This window comes from Rhinopithecus bieti, unplaced genomic scaffold (genome assembly GCF_001698545.2).
Source record: "Rhinopithecus bieti isolate Rb0 unplaced genomic scaffold, ASM169854v2 scaffold_13352, whole genome shotgun sequence".
Lineage (NCBI taxonomy): Eukaryota > Metazoa > Chordata > Mammalia > Primates > Cercopithecidae > Rhinopithecus > Rhinopithecus bieti.
In genome coordinates this window covers 4,111,468-4,137,423 of record NW_016808026.1, presented here as the reverse complement: position 1 = coordinate 4,137,423, position 25,956 = coordinate 4,111,468, and the positions used below count along the sequence as shown (strand labels likewise).

Genomic DNA, 25,956 nt, shown 5'->3' with positions numbered 1-25,956 from the left:
AGTGATAGGAAACTTTAAGGGCAAGATTACAAAATAGTCTTAATCTTAATTTCTAGGAAAAGGTTAAATAAAACTGACTACTAAAATAATACACAATAGACAATACTAAATCATGAATATTTTATAAATATAACACACATATCTTTAGCTAAAAAAAGCTATTAAATATGTGTCATTTTGTACTTTTATTTCATTTGTAAGAAGTTAATAATGGGTAAAGCTCAGTAAATAAAATAAGGTTATCCTCAGTAGAGACAGTCTCTAACTATTAATAGATTTCCTGTCTTCACTTGACTTCTAGCCTTTACTATGACTCTTCCCCCTGTATAATTTAATTTCAAAGTCTTATTTATGTGATTGTTCTTTTATTTGTGTATCATCTGCCTGATGATTTAACTTCGGGGCATTAAAGAAAGAACAAAGTAAAGTTTGGTTACATTTTCATTGTAGGTAGTTAAGTTGGGTCATAAAGTCTTTTCTACTTCCCAAATCTAATTATTGTAACAGTTGTTGATTCTTTTTGTTTTGTTTTGTTTTGTTGGTAAAATTTTCCAGAAACTCTTCAATATAAAGTTGCAGAAAACAGTACTACTTGCTTTTAGTGTTTTAAACTTCCATATTGCATTTTTATGTTTGAATTTATCTTTATCTCTTCCTGCTCCAAAGAGTGCATTAGCAATTTTTTAGACTTTCCTGTGAAATGTAGGTAAGAATGTTTTAGAGATTTTGCAGGAAACTTGATGTAATTGCTACCAATTGAAGATATTACATGCCCAGGTCATTTGTTCCTTGAGTTGATGTTTTGGAAAGGATACACAGAAAAAAAAGTAAGAAATTAAGTAAAATATAAGCATTCAGTTAGAAATGGTTCTACAGCTTTTTCCTTCAGTTTTTTTTTTTTTAATTTTGTAAGCTACCTCAAAATCTAGTATTGTCTTTATGATTGAATTTCTTACTATGTGCAATATTGACATTTGTGTGGAGGAAATGAAGACATGCTTAGCTATTATTGGAGTCCATTTGGCTACTAATGGTACTGATATTCACATATTGCAATTTTTTTTTTTTTTTTTTTTTTTTTTGTTTTACTAAAGGGAGGAAAAAGAGAGGAAGAGAAACCATTTAGAGACTGTGCAGATGTATATCAAGCTGGTTTTAATAAAAGTGGAATCTACACTATTTATATTAATAATATGCCAGAACCCAAAAAGGTAAAACCAGAAGTGTTTGTTTATGAGATGTAAGCCAGATCCCAGTTGAAGTGCTGGATAATCAGATTGATTTGTGAGCTTGTTAAACTGGAAATATATATAGAGATGCCTGAACTTTTTTCTCCCAGAGATACTCTGTTTCCCAGGTCCATAAAGGATGAAAACCCTATTGTACAGAAATCCCCAACCCCCATAACTTTTCTTTCACACAAAATTTTGCATTTATTCCCTGGTGTTCATAGGATGTCCCACTGCTCATAAATGTTTGCCTTGTACAGATTACATGTTGAGTTCACGTCTACCGTGAGTGTATGGGAAAGAGAAGCCATCTTCCAAAGACCCAACAATCCAGAGAACACACATCATATAAAGTCAAATACTGCGCAGAGAGGGAGGGGTAGATATAGCTATTTGCAAATTACTGCTCCTGTTAGGATAGGATAAACATTTCCTATCTTACTTCATAATCTTGAAAGAATTTGCTTTCCATATTTACATAAAAGAGTGGGTTGGAGGATCAGATTCATCAGTACGTTGAACAGGACCCAAGGCAAACTTTGGAGTAAGCAAACATTATCTTCCTGCTGTGACATCTCTTTTGTATACTCTCTGCTACCATTTATTCATTAAATCATCCATCCATGCCTTCATTCAATACTATTAAGTGGATGTCATGCATTTGTCAGGAACATAGATATAGAGCAAACAGTTCCAGTGTAATGATAAAGATAGACAATTATTTAGATAGTTATAAAACACTGTCAATAAGTATAGCAATATAAATGGTCCATTTAAAGCATGGTATGTGGGAAGTTTTGAGGTGAGACAGCCAAAGAGAGTGAGATTAGGCAAGAACCTTGCTCTTTAGTGTCTATGAGTTTTAGCTGGAAGCCCAGGGTCCCAAGTGGACCATGTGCCTTTGCAGGATAAAACAACTGTCCTCCCCTCATGTCCCCACCTAAATTACTTGTCTTTTATCCCCATTTCCTCTGGGGTCTGTGCAATGCTCTTAGAATCTTCTCTGATTCCCTCAGGCAACTTTACATGACTTTCTCACTACCAGAATTCTAAAAGGCAGAGATCGTGCCTTTTATCTTTGATTTCCTGGAACCTAGCATAGTTTCTGGCACATAGTAGGTCTCAATAAATATGTGCTGGAATAAATGAATGAGTAAGTGACATGCTGATGGCAATATCAGCACTTCCATGTAGTGCATAGTAAGTCAGTTTAACTTGCTTAGTCTTCCTGATTGTTAGTCTCCTTTGATAGGCAAAGGAAATGAATCTTGGAGCCCAGTTTGCCAAATGCCACTTAACTGGCAACCCAGGAAGTCTGGACTAGAGTCCAGGTCTGATACAGTTCTTCCTTTTACCACTGTCCTCTCTCTCTCTTGATTTCCTTAATGAATCGTTGTTTATGTTAGCTCAAAATGGTTTCTTTTCCCCTTTGCTGTGAAAATTTTCTTCTTGAAAGATACCTTCAATGTTGTCTATAAGGGGGTAAAATGTAGGAGTGGAGTGGGCACAGGAGGGAGGAAAGGCAGGAGGCACTGTTCTGTACTTTGCTACCTCAGCCATCTACCAGAGAAGTGTGGTTTTGCCTGATTTTCATTTTTGATTTCTGTGCAAGATTTCATTGAATCCCATGGCTTAAACAAGCAAACAAATGAAAAATGGAAATACAATGGCAAGCCTGGGAATGAGGAGATGAGGGTAACTTATTCTAAGGAAGATATCCTAAAATCACACTTAAGCTTAAACTCAATTCACACACACACACACACGTCATAAACACGCACCATACACACAGCAGATGAAGTATGTGAGAATTTGTTCTGGAGTAGGAGGTGGAGCTAAAATATTTGCTTTATCATTTCCCTACAGTACTACTCAAGACCGGAAAGAACCTCTACATTATTGTCAGTTCCACTATAGCTTATAATCTGACTATAAAAATAAAATTGACTAAAAATATTAAGTGAACTTCCATTTAGACTCATAGTGATTCTATGATATACATTAATCTAAAATAATTCATAAGTTTTCAGATCAAGAATATTCACAATTTTAGATTTTTTTTTTTTTACTTCTCACCAGTACCACCATGTGGCCCGTGGGGAAAAGGGTGCAGTGCAAATACAGCTTTAGTCATTCTATGGATTTTAGTTTATATATAACCACAACTACACTCTAGTTTGAAACATGAGATGCAAATGGTACACAGGCTATTTGCAGAACCACTTCTCCTGGTAATGTGAAGAAAAAGATCCCACCTCAATTCATAATCTTGATAGGTTTGCTTTCAATGCTTACATAGAATAGAATGTTGGTGAATCCAATTCACTCCTTCCATGGCTGGCTCCTGGGTTGGTTTCATCAGGAAAGCAAGATTCAAGCTTACGCTTGTACAAAATGGTGGATTTTAAATATGATAGAGCTTTTGGGTTTTCTTTTTTTTTTTTTTTTTTTCTTTTGAGACGGAGTCTTGTTCTGTCGCCCAGCCTGGAGTGCAGTGGCCGGATCTCAGCTCACTGCAAGCTCCACCTCCCGGGTTCACGCCATTCTCCTGCCTAAGCCTCCCGAGTAGCTGGGACTACAGGCGCCGCCACCTCGCCCGGCTAATTGTTTGTATTTTAGTAGAGACGGGGTTTCACCGTGTTAGCCAGGATAGTCTCGATCTCCTGACCTTGTGATCCACCCATCTCGGCCTCCCAAAGTGCTGGGATTACAGGCTTGAGCCACCGCGCCCGGCCTGGGTTTTCTTAAATAAATAAAACTTAGAATATTAAATTCACAAATGTCAAGTATCTACTGAATTAACTTCTGATATTTAGTCTAAAAAAATAATAACCTGAACAAGTTAGCAGTAACATACCTATACGTACCCACAAGGAGCAAATTGTATCACTGCTCTATGGCCCCCATGGCTTTTCAGAGAGAAGAACTTCCCACATTACCTGGTCAGGACTATTGTTAGATTTAGATTTAGTTTTGTTGAAATACTAACAGAGTGTGATGAGAAGGGGAGATAATTGAGCTGAAGAGAGAAAGACTTTGGCCTTCTTCTGGACTTAGATGCTCATTCTCTTGTTTTATTATTTCCCTGTTATAATCATAGATTCTCTTACAAGTAGTAACATTGTTCTATAATGAAGATGGGTGTTTCAGACTGACATACAAACACATTTTTGCGGGTAAAAAATTGAGTGTTTAATCCCTTAGTATAATGGCATAGCGTAGCACTGGTAAGAACAAATATTGTATGAATTTCCTCAAAAGTAATTTACAAGCTGATTAACAAAATAGCTCAAATGTATTGTGCATTTACAGTTTGCCAGTCTTCTTCTAAGCATATATAGATATATAGATAGATATAATATATACTATATATTATATAGTATATATCTATATATCTACTATGTAGCTATATATCTATATATGCTATATAGATATCTAAATATATATATGCTTACTGTATATGTATGCTTGGTATATGTGTGCATGTGTGTGTATGTGTGTGTATATATATATGTATACTCCTTCATTTACTCTTTTCAACAACCCTATGATATAGAGACTCCCATTATCCCTACTTTAAAAAGATAACCTGCCCCAAACAAATTCTTAGCAAATATTGAACATTGACTTTGAAACAAAGGAATCTCATTCTAGAATACACCCTTTTAATCAGAGGATTAAGCAGGATCATTATGTTAACAATAATTGAAATTGTATCATTTATAATTTTGAATGTGAACCTGTTGCCCCATGGGGTGGTAAACACATGTATGACATGTGAGCTATACAGGCAAGGGTTTATGTTTAGAAAATTAGGTAAGTTGATTCATGTTCTCACTATAACTCACCTCATTCTCACCATCCTATAATCTCAGTTTCTTCCATCTTGAAATAAATTGTCAGCATTCTGTCAATCCTATAAAAAGTGCTAGCAAAATTCATCTTTAGGACTTTCACCCTTCCATGTAGACTGTACATTGTAAATAGGAAGGTTGGTGCTACCCCTGCATATGCTTAGCCAAAGCATTGCTCATTATGATGTTTCCAGAAGTTTTGGCAAGGGTAAGAATATCAAGGCAACCCACACAAAAACAGAAGCATCAGATATGCATGGTATAGACCAATAAATAAACTAGTGTTATTAAAGGAAAGTGACAAAACAATGAACAGACACTGTTCATCTTGTAGTCAGTGTAAGAGTTGCAAGTATAACAGGATTGTAATACAGTAACTTTTCAGTTGACATTGTTCTATACCAAAAAAAAAAAAAAGTCTTTGAAAGTTAGAGAAATGTTATTTTTTCAAATGTAGAAGCCAAAGACGGTTTTGTAGGACTATTTAATTTTTCAAGCAGAAAGAAAATTAGATTTAGGTCATTTCTATATTTACCTTTTGCTTTTATATTATTCATGTCTTGTGTTTATTTTTCTTTCTGAATTCTCTTCAATGTATAGTAGTAGGAAACAGGACTTTTCCTTTCACTTTATGTTTCCAAAATGCCTAGTTTCATCCAAAAAACAAACCATTTAATCATTACTCGGTTTATTGTAAAATATTAAAAATTTGATTCTGAACTCACAATTCCCCTAATTCTTGGAAAAGTACTATAACAAATGGGTTAAGCCCTTTTCATTTATGGTATGGAAAAATAATTAACATTCAGAAGTCTAATCATTCCAACCTCTATGGAACATAAAAGTGTAAAAACTGCGTGAATCAAATTTCCCCGTTTTGTTTGGGTTTAAGCCTCCGTATTATGTTAAGAAGTATTTAATGCTTGAAAGCTTTGACCTTGCCTGGGATAGAAGCCAGTTCAGTCATTTCTTGGATAGAGTTAAGCCTAAGTTATATGATCGATAAATGCAATAGCCATAGTTTATGTAGCAGGGCCTTGTTCATGGAAGGACACTGCCAGATAGCACAGACCACACAATACTGGCAAATGAACTTTTCAAGTCTTTCATGTCTCAAATCTTTCTAAAACCTACCATGTAGTTTTTTGAATTTCCTTCATCTGTTAAGCATTGGGATTTTTTTTTTCTGACTAAAAATAATAGGCTTTTGTTTTGTCTTTGCTAGAGTGAGCCCAACCTCTTAAATATACATATATGTGTGTGTGTGTATATATATATGTATACATAATACATATAGAAAGGCGACATGCTCAAAGATTAGTGATGCCAATATTATAATAAATAGAGCCTAGAAATCATAATTATAAGGATAATTTATTGAACTTCTACATGTTTTGGTTTTGTATATTTTCTATTATTTATAATAAATTATAAAATTTCTATACAATGTTATGTAACTATAGTATGTTAGATTTAAATATTATATACATATTAAATATTACATTATATACATATGGTGTATAATGCATGGCATAAATATATATTATGTCATCAGTAATATATGTAAGAGATGGGAGTAGCGTCAATGCCTATTAATGCCAAACGCTATTCTAAAAATTCTATATACATTAGCTCATCAAATTATCAGAAAATATCTAAGAGATACATAGAGAGAGCAGAGGTGGGTTTTGAATCCAGGCAACGTAGCACTCAAGTTGGCGCTGTTAACCAAGATGTTATTCAGCTCCATTGTTTCTATATAACACAAAGAGCAGCTGTTATCATTGATGTTGTTAAGTCTTCGTAAGAATTGGGAAGCATATGTTCAACCCTTTAACCTCTCTGCCCCTCAGCTTCCAACTTAGTAATCTGCCTGGGTAATTTATATTTCCCAATGGTTTTTTTCTCTAGCTCTTTATTTAAGAAGCATTCTCAGCACATCTGAACATTTACAAGTCACTGGATTCCTCCGTTTAGAAGGAAAGTTGTCTTTTAAAAAATTTGCGAGTGGTTTAAAACTAAGATGCCTCTGTTTAGAAGGAAAGTTGTCTTTTCAAAATTTGTGAGTGATTTAAAACTAAGTGCATAGAGTTTTAATAATCTAGGTAATAGTAATTTAAAACCTGTACAGTATAGTTTCCTCTCCGCACTCTACATTTATAAATGTAGTGATTCTTTTCCCTGAGTATATAAGTGGACTTCACAGCTTTGCAAACACAACTTGGCAAACTTTCAGGCAATCAATGTCCATTAGGAAATAAAAATTTGAATAAAAACATTCATTCTAGATTAACAAGTCAGGACACGATCAAATTTAATTGAGAAAATGGTGATATTCGTTGCTTCTAGCAAAATATTTCCTTGATATTTTCACTTCCCTTTTTTTCTCATTTAAATTTCAACAGTAAAGCTCCACTTTGACCACTTCTCTTGAATTACCACCTATGCCCTCTTGAAACTATGCCGTCTGATTTTGTTCCCACAGGAATCCACATTCTCTCTCACCAAGGTCACTAAAGGCTCCTTCATTCAAATTGAAGTTATATTTTATTAATCATTTTTTATCTTGACTTTTCTGAAACCTTTGATGATCACCTCCCCAACTCTAAATCCATCTCTTTCTTAGCATTTCATTAATCAAATTTTCCTATTTTATCTCTCCTGTTCCATCTCTATTTGTTTATCAAATATTCATTCAGTACCCACTACAGGATAGGCACACCTCTAGGTACTGGGGACAGCAGTAAAGTGAAAGAAATCCCTGCCCATCTAAAGTTTTCTGATATATTCTATCCTCAGGTGTTCACCAAAGCCCATTCTTTGACTCTTCTCACTCTCTGCCACACACAACTATTTCCAACTTTTTCTTTACTTATTTAAGTAATTGCGTTTGTCTTCATGCTATTAACAAATACTTTTAAGCAGATTATTCCCAATAATTTTCAATTAGGTAGACATAGGGTTCAATTCTGAATCCAGTTCAAATCAATTTTAAATCCCATATCCAGAGTTTATTGTTGAATATAATCAGTGGTAAATTACTGAACAAACTCTGAACTTCAGTATTTTTTCATCTGTAAAATGGAGATGATCATTATACCTACTTCCTACATAGGACTATCATGAGAATAAGTTAGAAAATGCATGTAAGGTGTTTATATTATATGGTCCTTAACAATCATGTCATTGTTAATAGCAATTCCTTTCTTACTTCCTTATGCTCGTATCCATATTTTTATCCTTGGTCTAGATCATCTCAAACAGCTCAATAAACTTTTTTCTTTGGATATCTATGCTACTTCAAAGGCTAAGGTGTCCAAAACTACCATCACTTTCTTTGCTAGCCTTTAAGGTGTCCAAAACTATGATCGTTTTCTTTGCTCGTGTTTTCTTTCTTAAATTTCTCATTTAGATTATTGTCTCCATGATTTTTCGGCCTATTAGAGACGAAAACTCTGAACTCTGTCTCTTTAATCCTATGGGATCAGTCACTATTGAAACTTTGAGAGGTTTGATAACTGACCCATATTGTATTTATAATAATATCCCCAGCTGTAAGTGAAAACTGATGCCCAAGAATGATTGTTGAGTAAAACAAAAAACAAATGAATAAGTTAATTAGAATTACGGAAGATGAAAGTGTAGCTAGAGATTATGTTGAGGACTAACAGCAGGCGCAGAAGTTAAAGGATTAGTGGTGGTGGGGACGACTGGGATAGGAATCAAAATTTCAAATGTATAGTCTTGGAGGTGAGTCAATTTCTGGGGTTAATGAAGACATACTGTATGTGTGGCTGTTGTCAAAGTAGGGGGAGAGCCTTGGGAGGAGAGTTGTCCTATTTCATATGCCCACAAGTACTCATGTATATCTTAGACCCTTTCACTCTGAGGAAGTACATGGACAATTTGTTCTTTGCATGATGTGTCTTGCCACTGCTTTTATACCCTTTTTGCTACTTGTGTTCCAAATGCAATGCTTCAGGGAAACCACTTGAGGTTTTTCCTTTAATCAGAGCTTAGCTCTGTGTCTTCATAGCCTGCTTGTTGCTGTTACATCATATCCCACCTTTAGCCAGCCTTCAACATGCTTTAGTATTCAGTTGTTGAGGAATAGTCCCCATTGAATAATCAAGTTGCCACATTCATGCTACGTCAATTATAGTGATTGCTCTCCGAAGATAATCCCATTACAGATATGTTTCTCTTCTTGGGTAGACTCTGGGGGAAATGAGTCAATTTCTAAATAAATACCATTGTATTTTGAATAATTAAAATAAGCATAAGTCTTTGAAAGGTTTGTATAAATTTTCCACATGGGCAAGAAAATTCTTGTCAACAGTCAGAAGAGATATAGTGATGTCATGTTCTACCTGTTACTGCTCATGACTAAAATAATGACTAAAATACAAGCAAATAATACATTCTTCATATGTTATGCCACAAATGTTGCCTCTAATGAAATATTGACTCATCAAGGATAACTATTGTAACATGTACATATATAAGAATTGATAGGCAATGAAATATGTGATAAAGACATGATATTTTAACAATTTTTTTTATTCTTATTGTACACCCATTTCAATCAATTTAAAGTTTTAAAATTCTGAGTTGTGTGTTTTGGCAATCAAATGGTCTGTAACTTTGGAAATTTGGTAGCATTTCCAAAACTTTGAACATACTCAAATGCTTATTTTCATTTAAAACAATGATATTTTTAGAATGTTTTATAGTCTGAGATAAAGACTTAATTTTCAGCTGACTAAAATTTGTGCAAGTAATTTATTCATCATTGATGGAATTTAATCAGAAATAACTCAAATATGAATCATAGGAAGAAAAAACCAATAATACATCTAACTTAACATTGTTCAATATAGTAATTTTAGTTTTTGTAATCTACAGACCTGTTCACCTTATTCCTATTTTGAAACATGTAAGATACATGTTTTAAAGTAGAAGTATTTTACTTGACTTTGTTTTCCATTTGTCAGGTATTTTGCAATATGGATGTCAATGGGGGAGGTTGGACTGTAATACAACATCGTGAAGATGGAAGTCTAGATTTCCAAAGAGGCTGGAAAGAATATAAAATGGTAAGATGGAAGAATTTATGGTGACTTTTGCTGTTTTATCTTGAACTTATCTTCTCCATACTCTTTGATGAATCTTTGTATTTTTAGGTGGTTCTGAGTTATTTTGAAATAAAATGATACATTAGTGTTATTATTTTCATTAGACCCAAAACACTCATAAATCATTTTCAGTAAATTATTTCCACATGTGCATCAGAAAGAAAAACATATTACTGAAATTATTTGGTGAACTGTTGTGTATTGTTTGCGCTTGTTGCTAGTTGAATGAGGGTGGGGGAAGCTAGAACTCAGACCTTCGCTGGGTACGTGAGCCTGACCAAGGGAGCTGTGCAGGGTTGCAGGTTGTGGAACAGGATGGGTAATAGCAATAGCCTCACACACATAACTGGCTAATTGTTGCTGGCTGTTGACTGGAAGCTTCTCCATGTGACCTTTCCATATGGCTAGGCTAAGCTTCTTTCAGTAAAGTGATCCAGGGTTATCAGACTTCTTACATAGCACTTGTCATCCTCCAAAGACAAAGCAGAAGCTTTCAGCCTTTTTTAGTTTTATTAGACCCAGAAATGAAACAGTGTTACCTCCATTGCATTCTGTTGGTTATGGTTGGTCACAGGGAAAGTCCAGATTTAAGGCACGAGGAGTACACAAAGGTATGAACTGTGAGCCATGGTTCACTGGGGTCTGCAAAATAACAGCAGGCATCATCATCATCATCATCATCATCATCATCATCATCACAGCTCATCTCTTTTTTAATGCTCAATATGCCAGCCCTATATGTAATTTCTTATCTAATTTTTAATATCAGCCCTATTAGCTAACACTATGCCCATTTTAAAAGGAAATAGAGATGAGCAAGGGTTGAAAGAATCTAAAATCCAGTAATCACATAGTCGGTGCCTATAATATTAAATATTAAAATCTGCTGACAGAATGTAAAGGCATAGTAATGCAGGAGAATCTATATTTATGGATTCTCATTCTTTTGCAGCTGAAACCTCTAGATAATTCGTGTCTTGATTTTTTGACAAATTTTCTCTCAACAGGTAGAGAGAAAGAAATGCTATACTAGCCTCGGTTCTGTCTTGATATTCTTGTAGACAGTTTGTAAAAACTATGGTTGATTTGCCTCAGAGTTTGCCCATTAATAGGCTCATAGTTGGTCAAATGACAGTAAATAAGGGGTTTGAATAAATGAACGGAGGTTTCCACTGGTGTCACTGCTTATACATTTTTATCAGATACTCAGTTGAACAGTCTGAAAGCACGTTTAAAAAGTTTGGACTTACACAAAGCTGGAATCCTGATGTCTTTGTTATATCATAAACTCAAGATGGAAAGGCAGGCTGAAGCCAGCAAGATATAATTCCACAGAGATGATTGTGGACTATTTCACCTAGATAAAAAATACCTAAATTAACTGTGAGAAAACAGGGTAAGAGTGACAAATTGCCTTAAGGACTTAGTATTTGAAAGAGGTTTATTTGGTTCTAAGCTCATTTTGAATTAACAAAGATTAATGTACTCAGTATATATTACTAGTAGTTTAGGGGATCACATAAAATGCAGAACTCACTGGTGTCTGCCATGATCTGGTTACATCAAAAATATAGTTTCAATTCTGGAGGTTTTCAAACAAGTTAACTTATCCTAGGGGTTATAAGCAGGATAGGAGGAATTTGGAAATTACATCTGTAACAGGTAAACACCTGGAGAAAAAAAGAATTAGGCATAAACCTGATAGCTATTTTAGTTAACTGGATGGAGGTAGATGGTACTAGAGCCTGCTTCTCAAGATGTGGTCCAGGGACCAGCAGTATTAGCATCCTCTGGAAACTTAATGGAAATACGAATCTCAAGCTCTGGCCCAGATTTACCAAATTAGAATGTGCATTTGAACAATGCCTGAGAGGGTAGTGCAATAATGAATCGAGTAAAATTCCAAGAAGGCAAAATTTGACCAAGTATGAACAAAACTCTCCAATGATTAATCCCAACACTAAATGGACTGCCTATTAAGTGGCAAGCCCTCCCCATCTTCAGTGGAAATAGAAAGTAGATAATTATGTTTTGGAATTGCTATGGAGAATTGGAATGTTAGGTCATATTGAAGGCCTCTTCCTGCCTAGGTGATTCTAAAAGTATATGAGGGATAAAAGATTACCTATAAGGCCNAACAGACTTTGAATTATGTTTATATTAATAGTTACAGGCCAGGCACGGTAGTTCAGGCCTGTAATCCCAGCACTTTGGGAGGCCGAGGTGGGTGGATCAGTAGGTCACGAGATCGAGACCATCTTGGCCAATATGGTGAAACCCCATGTCTACCAAAATAACAAAATATTAGCCAGGTGTGGTGGTGCATGCCTCCCAGCTACTTGGGAGACTGGGGCAGAGGAATCGCTTGAACCTGGGAGGCGACGTTTGCAGTGAGCTGAGATCACGACACTGCACTCCAGCCTAGTGACAGAGCAAGACTCCGTCTGAAAAAAAAAAAAAAAAAAAAAAATCACTCTGCCATTTACAAGAGGAGTGACTTTTGACAAATCACCTAACCCGCACCTTAGCTTTCTAACTAACTTGTTAAAATAGGACAATGATAATACCTCACCTGCCTCACAGGGATGTTTCAAGGATTAGAAATAATGTAAGTAAAGCACTTTGGCACACTGAATTTTCAGTGAACAGCATTTTTATGATCCAAGTTGAAAACATCAAAGACACCAAAAATTTCACTTAACTATGCCAAAATACTGTTTTGCAAACCATCTTAATTCATGATTATTTTCACCGCTAAAATGTGATGTGAAGAAGTCATCTGAAAATCAGACTATAGATAGAGACTCAGGCTAATCTGAAATACATTATTATTAAAATTAATGATAACAGAAAAATAAATATAAAGTTGTCATCATGGTGACTTTCCAAAATGGTGAATTCTTAACTGTAAACATCTGCTGCCTTGGCAAGCTAGGCATGTTAAGCAAGAGATACTGACTTGTTAAGTATGGAATCAATTCATGTCTTGTAAGTATTTACCAAATATATCTATTTCTAAGCAATTCTTTTTTCATTATTGGAACAAAACTGAAATTCTTTACTCATCATGTTTTATGGAGTTTACCCCTCCTCCCTTTTTTAAAACAAGAAAGACTATCATGCTTTATTCAAACTTGAAACATTTATCAGATGAATGTCAATTTTGCATGATCAAAAAATGAGATAAGCTCCAAAATTTTGAAACATTCTGGCTAAAAATGAGGCTGAAGAATTTTTTTTTATGGAAAATATTCATCATATGTTACAAGATGGTTAAAACACATGGTAGAAAGTGTTTCGGTTCTTTATCTAGTTTTTCTTTCACCTAAAGACAAAATAACATAACTCCACCAGGAATGGATATAGACTCCTTATGCCAGTTCTTATCAATCACGCCTACTTCTATTTCCTGCATCCAAAGAACTGCCTGCTGACTTCTTCAGCTAAGGGTGTATAATCTTCGGGATAACAAGAACTTGGCATACCCCAACTCTTCTCCAGTCTTTACCAATCTACTATTATATACACTAGGATGCTACATTTCTCCCTTGGGCAATGAGTGCAGAAATCAAGTTTTCTCTCTCTTTCTTTTCTGCCTTTCCTCTCTCCTTCCTTCCCTTCATACTGATTGATATCTATGGGCTGCCTCTTGCTTTGTAAGATTCCCATCAAGTGTAATTACAAATATATATTATATATTATCATTATTTTTAAACCTCTGTCAATATGAAAGGTTTACCAATTTTTGGATTCTTGACATTTAAGCCTACAAGTCTCTTACCTAAGTTTAGCTTTCACTTAACCTTCTTCATGAGGAGATTTAGCAAAATCTGGTTTATGGATTTGTAAAGATGTTTGCCTGAAAGGAAAGTCTGGAGTGGGCTTTTTAATGAGGCACTTAGAGAAGGTATTAGTTCTTTCAAGTCATAAGGATACCCTTTAGTGGCCTCCAGCAATAACACTTATCAGCAGTACTTGCACATATAAAGCACAATGAAGCTACGAGTTCCAAATATACCCTAAATGGCCTAATTTTATACTGTAGTAGGCAGTGACTGATGCCCTGGAGACAAACTTGCTTTATTTTGAGAGCAATTACCCCCATAAACAGAACTTCCTATCCACTCAAAAATTTCAGTGTGAGCACCATTCCTTCTGGGAGTTCTTTGTTTCTGGAAAGAAGTCGAGAGCACATTTTCAACTATATTTTAACATCTTCACATTAAAAAAAGAAAAAAGGCATACGAAATTAAAAATTTTGAAATACAAAATTTGTTTCAGTCTTTCTTGGGTTGCCTGTCTCAGCATTTAGAGGAGATGTACCATTCAACTGCATTTGAAAGCGCCCTGAAAGCCACAGCTCTGTCTTATCTGTTTTTTTTTTTTTAAAAAATTTGTAAAAAAAAAGATGAATCCCATGGAATACATGGACTGTGTCTGGTTTCAATTTTACTCCATCTATAAAAAGTCAACGCTTCCTGTGAGCATTATCAGACAAAACAAATAAAGTATCAGAGACAATTATTTTATTAACTAGGAAAAGCACAAACCGAAATTGAACATTTCTGCAGGTTTTCGCAAAAACTAACAAATGTTGATCTTTTCCTTTTTCATGTTTTTTTTGCAGTTAAGATGTGCTTTTTTAAGGCCAATTTTAAGTCAGCATATATTCGATTAAATTTCAGTGTCTTTTTATCCCTTTATTAGAGAGCTAGAGAAGAACATAAAATCAATTAAACAATGTATCTGAGTTACTGATCAAAAACCTTTCAGCCCGGATTGCTGATGTGACATCATTAAACATCGTTTTTACAAAGTACATGACATAGATTTCCTTAGATTTTATTCATGAAAAAGAGGAAATTGTAGTGTAATGCTTTAATCATTCATTGCTGCTTTTTCAATATCAGCACAGAAATTTTTACATACTTTCATTTTTATTAATTTTTTTTATTTTATTTTATTTTATTTTATTTTTTGAGACGGAGGCTTGCTCTGTCGCCCAGCCTGGAGTGCTGGAGTGCAGTAGCACGATCTCAGCTCACTGCAACCTCCGCCTCCCAGGTTCACACCATTCTCCTGCTTCAGCCTCCCGAGTAGCTGGGACTACAGGCGCCCGCCACTACGCCCGGCTAATTTTTTGTATTTTTTTTTTTTTAGTAGAGACGGGTTTTCACTGTGTTAGCTAGGATGGTCTCGATCTCCTCATTTTTATTTTTATGGAAGCTACAGGCTATTTGGGGTAAAATAAAGACCTGCGGTAAACTATTATGTGCCATAATGTGTAAGCCTATTTTGAAGCATATGCATTGGCTGACTCTGTCTTTTAGGCATGAACATGAATTTTTGAAGGACAGTCCCAGACACGTAATCAAAACTTTCCTCCCCATAGGGACCCCAGTATGAAGATGGGATTTTACTCCTGCATTTTTCCTGTGTACCTCGCAAATAATTTGATTTGATTAATATATTCTTTTTAGTTTGCACTTGGAATATCTATTCCAAATCACATTTATATGGATCTCCACCTTCAGTTCATAGCAGACTAACATGTGCAACCTTTTACATGTATAGCTCTTTGAGTCCATCCCAGACACACTGAATCAGAATCTTCATGGGGGGCCTAACCATCTATATTGTTTTAAAAGCCCCACAGCTGTTTCTGATATGCATTCCTGGTTGAAAGCAATTATCACAACTATTAACTTATTAGCATGGTATAAGACTTTAAAAATTACCTCTTTTGTAGCTCCTAAAACTCATGCGATATGGAAAGAGAGGGATTGAAAGAGATAGCACTAAGGGAGAGTTAAAGGAAACAGATACTTTAGTACCTGGAAGCAAACGTAAGAATAAGAAAGTAGTCTGTGCTTTTATTAGTGCTATAGTTTAGTCCCAATTGCAATCAGTTGGTTGTAATTTCTTATTTGATAATTAACTTTTTAGATTAAAATGACAATACTGACTTGTATAAACCAACTCTCAATTTAGTATAATAATACATTAGTCCTCTGAGAGGCTTTTAAATAATTATTTCAGTGTCCCTTTATTAATTTTTAGGCTAAGACAGGACCCTAGATTATTCTTTTTCCTTTTCTTATACAAAGTAGAAAGGAACTTGCTTCCCTGCATATGACTACAGTCTCATGGAAGAGAAGCAACTAACAAGAAAATTACTATATATTGTGACATATATTTTAACTATAACAACGGCTAGATTTTTAAGTGCTTTCTGTGTATTAGTGCTTGGTTAAGTGCTTCAGGTATATTTTCAATTTTATTCTCAAAACCTTGTATATGAAAATGATGTCTGTAATCCCTGTTTTGCAGACAGAAAAACTGAGGCTCAGAAACAAAGTCGATAGTTCTACAGCAAATATGTGGCAGATCAAGGCTTTAATCTGGAGCCAGAGATAAGGAGTAGAGGTTATTTCATCGAAGCCAAGCCTTTGTCCTACATATCAGATCTGTGGCCGTGCCTGATAAACTCTCCAAAAGACAGTTTATTAATGTGGGAACACAATTTCCCTTCTTTCACGTATTTTTCATCTTGATGATGAAACAGCTGTTTCTGGATCACTACACTTGGCTATTAGAAGGTTTCCTCCCTATACTGCAGCCATTTTGATTCATTGTACTCAAACACTTTGCTCTCATAATAGAGCTTGCTTGGACAGTTTTTTGGGAAGGGGCTCGAAATAAATGTTAGTTTCTAAATGCAAATTATATTTCTTTCTTTTTAGTCGCTTCTTCCTGAAAGACAAAAATGCAAACAACTGTTTAGGAAGGCTTATTTATTTCCATTTAGAGAGAAGTACAGGCCTGAATGTGGAGACAGGGATGGAGGCTCTCCTATGAATGATGCTAATGCTTGTCCATTTCTAAGGCTCACCCAGAATCACTGCATGTTTCCCTGGGGAAGCTGGAGAGTTTTACCCACACAACACTTTCAACAGCATGGAAATATGTGACCCAAAACTTAACACTTCATCATTCCCAGCCTCTTTATTCACATTGAGTATAATTGTTGAATCCCTTTTCAATGACAGCACAGAAAAGGGAATCATCAAGTGGCTAGAGTTTTGACATGTCTGAGCTGCAAAAAAATGCAAGAAAAATCCCAGTGGCCTTCTTCTTCTTCCCAGGGGCTGTTGCAATTGAGAAAGTGCTAACTCTTTGACTTTCAGCTTCCTGTAACTTTCTGTTTTCTTTATGCTTTGGAGAAGGTAAGTTTTGCTCTTCTCCTTAGTAAGTAGCATTGGCTGCCATAAAAATGTGTAAAATTCTTAGCACACCAGAAATTGCTCTAATATTTCTTGCCACTGTGAAACTTTTACAAAGTGTGACTTGAGCATCTTAGGAACAGAGAAGCAAAGAGCCAACGGAGTACTAACTTCAGTGGGTCTTATATCTTTTCTGTGAGCTATGGGTAGATGGTCTTCAGAAGAGTATATGCAATCTGGATAGTATATGCAATGCATATGAAGAGTATATGCAATCTTCAATGCAATCTGGATCAAGTATATTGAGCCTATCAAAAAACTTAGTTAAATTCGGGAATAATAACAGTGTACACATATGTTAATTTTAACTTTAAATATAACAATATACATCACTTACCCATTAATAAAAAAAAATAAAACGAGGGCCCAAGCCTGGAATTCTGTGTCATCAGTTCTTTCCTAAAACTTTCCAGTAGTAGAATGCATCCAATCTCTAGTTTCAGTTTTTTAAAAATAGAACAGTACATAAAGACACATGCAAGGCAATATGTTAAAATTCTTTAAATTTTTTGTATTTTCCCAGTCTTTTAGAGTTTCAACAATTCCTAATTCAAAAAAAAAGTTTCAGTAATTTGCTTTTATTGAGCAAATCCGGATATTTATTAAAAAATTAAAACTCTCATTTCCCACTAAGATTTAACTTATTTGCATAACGTTTTATAAATATTGCAATAACTGAACTGGCATAAATGGATTTGGTACCAAACACCTTTGAACTTTGGTAAGTAACTCAGTTGGCGGAAGAGGTAGCACGCAAGTTTGGACACTTTAAGAAATATTTCCTCAACACTTAACTGTATTGTCTACAACAAGAATTGTGCTTGAAGATTACTTTTCCATGTGTTATTGCAAAATGCTATAATATTTTGTTTTCCTTCCTCCTTACCTCCGTTTCCCCCTCCCTTTCTTGCTTCTTTCATCTATGCTTTTCTTTCTACTTTTTTCTTTGAATTTCAAAAGAACCCTACTGGAATGCTCAGTGCATATCAGCTCTTCACTGGTTTTTGGAAATTCACAAATACAACACAGCTTCTATCATCAGGGAGCTCACCACACAGCCAGTGAAACAAATATGTAGATCAAGAATTACATGGAACTTCAAGCATTGCCAATGAGTATTTTCTGAGGCAATTGTGAATACCCCAAATCTAGAATGCCAGCAAGTTTCTAGTTCTTTCTTTTCCTATGACTAACAGCTCCAACATTAAGCGTTGGCTTTCTTTTGGGACCACTTTTTTCTCCCTACAAAGAATTATTTTGAATACTTAACAACCTTGACTTCACCCAAAGAGAGCAATAGACTCATGTTGACATTTAGAAGCCAAGCAGTCAGCTAGGTTCACTCAAGAGCGCTTACAAATCAGCATTCTGCCTCAAAATTCCAATGCCAGTGCAGCTTTGTAAACGATTACAGTCATGGGTTTACAGGGTTGCTTATTAATATTTAAAAATAAGAAAGTTAAAGCTCCAAAAGTCATGGTTCTAGTAAGCTATTAGTTTGGTGCAAAAGTAATTGTGGTTTTAACCATTGAAAGTAATAGCAAAAACTGCAATTACTTTTGCACCAACCTAAATATGAAGTTATTGTTGAAACATAATTGCATTTGTGAATAATAATAGTAAAAATAATATTGTTAAATAACTTGTCTAATATCACCCTTATATTGTTCACTGAAAATCTTTAAACTCTATTGAAAATATTTTGTTAACTAGTTTAGAGACATTTTCAAAAGCAAAACTTGAATTGAGAATTGTTTTCCAGTTAAACCTATTAACTAGATTTATTTTATACAAAATGTCTCATCCACACAGATTTGAATAACAGAGGTTTTATTGTACTAAGTAAGAATTGGACAGAAGCTTTGATGAAGAGAAACAGAGAATTCTTGAAATGTCAATCATTGGAGAAAAAAAGTATAAAATGTAAAACACAAAAAACCTTTACTTTTAATAATTTTAATTATTATTTAGAAAATAGTTCAATGCTGAACATTAAAAAAATTCCTCTCTAAAGTAACAACTGCATCTCTATATTGTTTCCCAGGGTTTTGGAAATCCCTCCGGTGAATATTGGCTGGGGAATGAGTTTATTTTTGCCATTACCAGTCAGAGGCAGTACATGCTAAGAATTGAGTTAATGGACTGGGAAGGGAACCGAGCCTATTCACAGTATGACAGATTCCACATAGGAAATGAAAAGCAAAACTATAGGTAAGTCATGTTACAGTGTAGTGCTCAACTACCTTTGACCTAGCCACTTAATAATTGTAGTGGGAAAATGTGAAAAAAAAGAAATGAAAATCATCCTTCAAAATGAAAATTGGGTTTTTCGTCTAGACCTATTACAAAGAGATACAAAAAAGCCTGTAAAGACTTTTTCAAAGATTTAAATTTCAGTTTTCATAGGTTGACTATCTTTGATATTGGCTTAAATTTTAGAGAATGGTGAATGAAGTCAAGCATACTGTTGTTGTGTGGCCATTATTATGAAGTTGCAGTGAATTCATATTTATAAAAATGATAAGCGCTTTAAACTCATTGGCTTAAATAATCTCTTCATTCTGAAAAAGATTTTCTCGTTCTACTTTTTTTGATGACTTTTCTTGAATTAGTATTTTTCAAATGATCTTGAAGATGACAAAAGTAAAATTTTATATATTTGAATGATTTACATAAAAGAGAAGATAAGGCATGAGTTAGAGGTTTTACTTGGTAAATAATCTAAAAAGTAAAAAAAATGGAATAATGGTATCAATATACATAATATGTCATTGCAGATGTAAAAATAGATAAACTATACACTTAATGATACATGTTTCCAATTATCCTTTTCAATGAGGAGCTTGTCTACTAGGGAAAAATAAACACACAAAAATACGGCTAAGGAAATAATGTGATGTGGTAGATTCATTGCACGAACACTTATTGTGTTACTTCTATGTTCCTGGAATTCTACTGGGCACTGGTCTTACAGATGTCAAAGTCAAGCTTTGTTACCAACTAGGTCACTAAAAACTGGCTGGCATTCCTTGGGAGCAGTGAAGATATTTTAGTTACTTTTATACCACTACTCATTAATGCAATTCTTGATGCCTATATAAAATGTCTTTAATTATGTGTGCCTCAGTTTTGTTCTTAGTAAATTAGAGTTGCAATGATTTTTAACTCTCAATATTGGGACTGCTCTACCTCTGTCTTGAAAATTTGATTGTATGAATTAAAGGGTGGGCACATTGCTTCAAATAATTGCAACAATAGCAACCCAACCCTTGTGTGTGTGTGTTGTTTCAACCTGTGTGGTTATCTCATAGTTCAACTCTTTCTGCTGCTTATTTGTCTTTTCAAGACAAACTTTTTTTTTATTTTTTAGAAGTTTGAATTCTGCATCTTTTCGTGGGCACAACTCATTTCATTTTAATGGATTACGTATGGGATTGGATCCTTGGAGACATAATAATCATTTTCTCTATAAATAGTAATGATGTCACCACAACAGAGAATGAGAAATAGATCTAAAAGAGTTTATAGACTCATGCTGGGGTTGGTGGGGAAGCAAGGGTGTACTTAATGGCAGCTCAAGAAACCAAAGAAGTGACATTTATAAAATGCAATGGAGTGTAAGAAGAAATGTTTCCAAGGAGGTCAATATTTTGAGAGTTTTATAACAAGAAAAACCACTGTTAAACATCAGGGATACTCTTATGTAAATGTTTTGACCTGAAACTTGAAACTATATGAAACTTGGCTAATGTCAGACAGCCTGACAATAGGACTAGCAAATAATTAGTCTAGTCTTTTTTCTAGGCTCCTGAAGAATTTGCTTTGGTTCCTTTCCAAAATGTCTCTCAGTTCTTCATAGGTGGCTGTGTATGTGTGTGTGTGTGTGCGTACACATGCATATGCATGTGTGTCAGGCTTGGAGGGTGTTGGGGCACAGAGTGTTGGGGAAGGTTTAGGAGGATTGTTGGCATCTGCAGTGCACTTCAGAGTGTATCCTGTGAATGCCATTCTGCCATCTGCATGAGGAAGGAGCACTCACCTCCTCTTAGAGTACCCCACTGCCCTTTTGAGCATTTCTCATTTCTTTGACATCTGTGTGATTTTGTATTCTCACCACACAATAAAGATTTATGATCAAAAAAATAAGTCTTCCCTGCTAGGGTGATGCATACACTCTGATATCCCCATTTTTCTTTCTTGAGAATCAAAATTATAAAGCCAGAAAAAATGTAACAATTTAATTTCAAACCTCTGGTTTTGTGGGAAGGAAAGCTGAGGTTCACACATATTATATATATGTGTGTGTGTGTGTGTGTGTGTATAAAATATTGTGTTATATATAATATCGTATTACATATAATATATAATGTATGATATATAATATATAATATATGATACATTATATATATGAACTCTTCAAGCCTCACACACAGGCATATGCATGTGTACACACACACACACACACACACACACACATATGAACCTCATATATATATAATTTTGCCCAAAAAGGGAGAAAGACTTAAAGAAGGGAAGTCTGACTACTACCTCATTCAATGTGGTTTCTGTTCTGTCATGCTGCTGACTTGAAGTTAGTGGTTCTGGCCTCTTTCCTTCAGGGACCTAACAGAAAGTAGATCTGCAGTCATCATCTTCTCATGCAATTCAATATACGATTCATGTTGGCATGAAATGGGAAATGATAACTCATTTAAACACAATGCTTACTCTGGTGAAAGATTCATCAAAATAAATACACTGTAAGATGGTGTTATTCACTTTTTCAAAGAAAAATGCAACAGAAGCCTGAAAACAGAAGCTAAGCCCTTGCAACTTTTCTTCCTGCCTGTATCATCAAGTATGCCTAGTACTGCTTCTCTAGGCCCAGTAATGCCTCCCGTGGCCTCCAGTTAGAACTCCAATTGCCCATCACTGCCTCATGTGCTTTTTCTCCATTCATGTCTCTTCCCTCTGAATTGGCATGTCTCTTTGTGATCAATTGTTTCAAGTATTAATACTAAGATTTGCATAGTATTCCATAATCTATGAAATGATTTTTAACAGTACAAGCATATAAACCTCTTTTGGAGGCAAGTATTATTAGACACATATTTTTTTGAGATGGAGTCTCACTCTATCGCCCAGGCTAGAGTTCTGTGGCTCAATCTTGGCTCACTGCAACCTCCGCCTCACGGGTTCAAGCAATTCTCCTGCCTCAGCCTCCCTAGTAGCTGGGACTACAGGTGCATGCCACCACGCCCGGCTAATTTTTTGTATTTTTAGTAGAGACGGGGTTTCACTGTATTAGACAGGATGGTCTCGATCTCCTAACCTGGCGGGATGTGCCCGCCTCAGCCTCCCGAAGTGCTGGGATTACAGGCATGAGCCACTGCTCTTGGCCTAGACATATTTTAAAAATAAGAAAACTAAGGTTTTGGTCAATTGACTTGGTCAAATTCAACTAAATTCTGACTGAAATATAAAACTATGAAATTCATACTAGGTTTTTGTTTTCTATGTTTTTTCTCTTTTAATTAAATTCAGAATTTTTTGAGGTTTTATTTTCTAAAACATATTCTATCTTGGAAATTTTGTTTGAAAATTCTTGTAACAGGTGTGGTCCTAATGTATAAACCTAACTGTGTTGTTTTTTAAGAAAAACCTTTATCATGCTCTTGACACATATTAATTAAAAGAAAGTGTTGTGAATGGATAGATGAGCTTATAAATGTGCACATATTACACATATTTTTCTTTTATCCTCTAAGGAAACTCCAAATAATTTTCCCAGATAGAAAATAAAATCTATGGAACCCAAGAGAATATAAATAAGAAAAAATAATAATGTAAGACTGTCATTATAAACATAGCATATGAGCTAACATGTACCAATGTGAAATTATTTAATACTTCCTCTAGAGAGGTAGTATTATCCAGATCTTCATCATCTGACACCCAGACAATTACAGAACCTTCCTGCCTCTCTAGTCTTCATACTCTCAAATATATCTTCCATGCTATTGTTGAGATGATTTTTCTAACAGACAACTTGGTTTTTCCCTCCTTCATATATTTCAAGAGTGTTCAAATATCTGCATGTGAAAGTCTACCACTAAGACTCTTCATGACCTGACCACTACCTAATTATGCACCTTTTGCTGCCATACACTCTCCCTAACTTTACCCACCTGGATACCCTTCTCATTAACGGTTATGTCTGGTAACTATTTGCAATTTCCCTAAATCCTCCATGCCTTTGTTTATGCTATATTGTTACTCAACACATAAACTTAAGTTTGTCACATGCATACATCTTAAATCTTTAAGATTCTCTCTTATTCCAGGAGGTCTTCCTTGATATCTGCTGTGGTAGATGTAATGTGTCAACTCATTGCCCCCTTCAATACTAAAGCACTTTTTCCTTCCACCTCCAGGAAATGTTGACTGACAGGTTGCAGCTGAAGTCCCCTTTCCAGGCACTGTTTGTAGTTAAAGAAAAATTAGGCGGGCGTAGTAGCACACACCTATAATCCCAGCTACTCGGGAGGCTGAGGCAAGAGAATCACTTGAACCCGGAAGTGAAGGTTGCAGTGAGCCGAGATTGTGCCATTACACTCCAGTCAGGGTGACAAGAGTGAAATGCTATATCAAAAAAAGAAAAAAATAATAAAGTGACATCACCCAAGATTACTTCTTACAAGATAGATTGTATCTAATGACTGGTCAATATAAGAGTATAAAGACCCTCTTGCCCTTATTTGGGGCAATTCTGAAGAGCCCTTCACGATCCAAAATTCCACTTGAGATTAACTGAGGTCTTCACCATGAGAGCATGTGAGCCCTGCATTTCCCTCTGCTGAGTGGCTGCATGCTTCACTCTGCCACAGATCCTGGGACCTCTCCCTTCTCCACCTCCCTACACTGATTTCCCAGAGAAATGCACCACCCTCATTCTTAGGCCAATTTGGATATTCTGTGTTCCCATTGACTCATAGCACTCTGGATAACTATCCAGGATTCAAATCCTGTTATAAGTCATTAACGAGTGGCTATTAACTCTCTAACTCGTGCTCTCTCTCTCCCCGCAACCCCTCTCTCCCTCCCTTTGAGTGTGTGCGTGTGTGCACGTGTGTGTGTGTGTGTTCTAACATTTTAAAGTGTAGAAACCATTTTTGGAAAAATTCAAGATATGTAACTAATTTAGCCAAATTACTAACTAAGCTTACCTATATTTGAGGCACACATACTATGCACCAGATGTCTTGTTTTCACAAGAGAAAACTGAGGCATAGTACTTTGTACAAGGTCACAGACACTGATATGATGACTAGGAGTCCAATTTGAAATTTGGTCTTGTAACTACCCACCATATGGCCATGCTCAAATAAAGACAAGTTCATCAGTTAATTTCTAGAATTAAATAAACTCAAAACACAAATTCTATGATATAGTATATGTTTATTCTAACCCTTCTTCTCTCTTTAATAATTTGAATGCCTTTGAACACATTACCTATCTTTCTAGTTCTCAATTTTCTATTCTTACAAGTTAAAGTATTTGTAAAGCATCTTGCAGCTCAAACATTTCCTACAATAGAACTACCTTTATGTGTGCATCACTACTTTTATTACCTTTCGATTCTTTGATAAAAAATTAAATTTGATCTCTCTAATAAACACTTGAGAGTTTATTATCAGTTTAGAGACAGAGTAATGTTTTACTTCTCATGAAAGCTTTGCTTGTTCCAATACATAAAGTTAAAAAAATATAAAACCCCCACTGCAACAATAACTACTTTAAAAATATTTTAATAATAACAGATTTATCATATGGTTGAGGAGATGCTATGTCCACTGGAAGGAGCTCTGGAATAGGAATCAGGATGTGGAGGCTGAGAAGTAATCTAGCTCCTCCACCTGGGAAAATGGCATGGTTGTATTTGTCAGTGTTCAGTCAGGGGAGCAAAGCCATGAGGAGTCTTCTGGAAATAAGGTTAAAACATATGCTTGAAACATGGCATGGCAGACAAGCCACAGCTTGTGAAAATCTAAGAAACCAATCTCGTGTAGCCACCAAAATGGAACCACAAAAAGAAGATCTACAGAAATCTGTTGCCTTGCTGTAGTTCTGTGGCATGTGGTTGTGCAGTCAAGCATCTTGTGGTGGGTCTGGAGCCGTTGCCAGCATCAAGAAGCCAAGCTGGATGCTAAGTGAAGAAATAAACAATGCAGAAACTGCCAGGCATCTCTGCCCCTGGACTTCACTATATCTGATGACGTCCTGAGAGTCAGACCACCGCTTCACTTTTGCCTTCCAAATCTCACACAAAATTCCCTTTTAGCCAACCCCAGCTTAGAATCTCACAAGGAAGGGGATTCAGGGAAATGAGGTACCCAGATTAACCAAGTTGATATGACTTTTATGCCTCACTTTTCTTTTCTTTTTTTTTTTTTTT

The 25,956-nt window shown here is 35.3% G+C and overlaps 1 protein-coding gene across 2 annotated transcripts in view; it reads left to right on the top strand.

The window, feature by feature from the left end:
• The window catches only part of ANGPT1 (angiopoietin 1), a 259,516-nt gene that overhangs the window by 199,316 nt on the left and 34,244 nt on the right, over window positions 1–25,956 (top strand). For both annotated transcript variants that reach the window (XM_017885204.1, XM_017885203.1), the window contains exons 5-7: window positions 1,084–1,211; window positions 10,078–10,179; window positions 19,546–19,712. In XM_017885204.1, coding sequence (XP_017740693.1) covers window positions 1,084–1,211; window positions 10,078–10,179; window positions 19,546–19,712 — 397 coding nt within the window. The remainder of the gene's footprint in view (window positions 1–1,083; window positions 1,212–10,077; window positions 10,180–19,545; window positions 19,713–25,956) is intronic.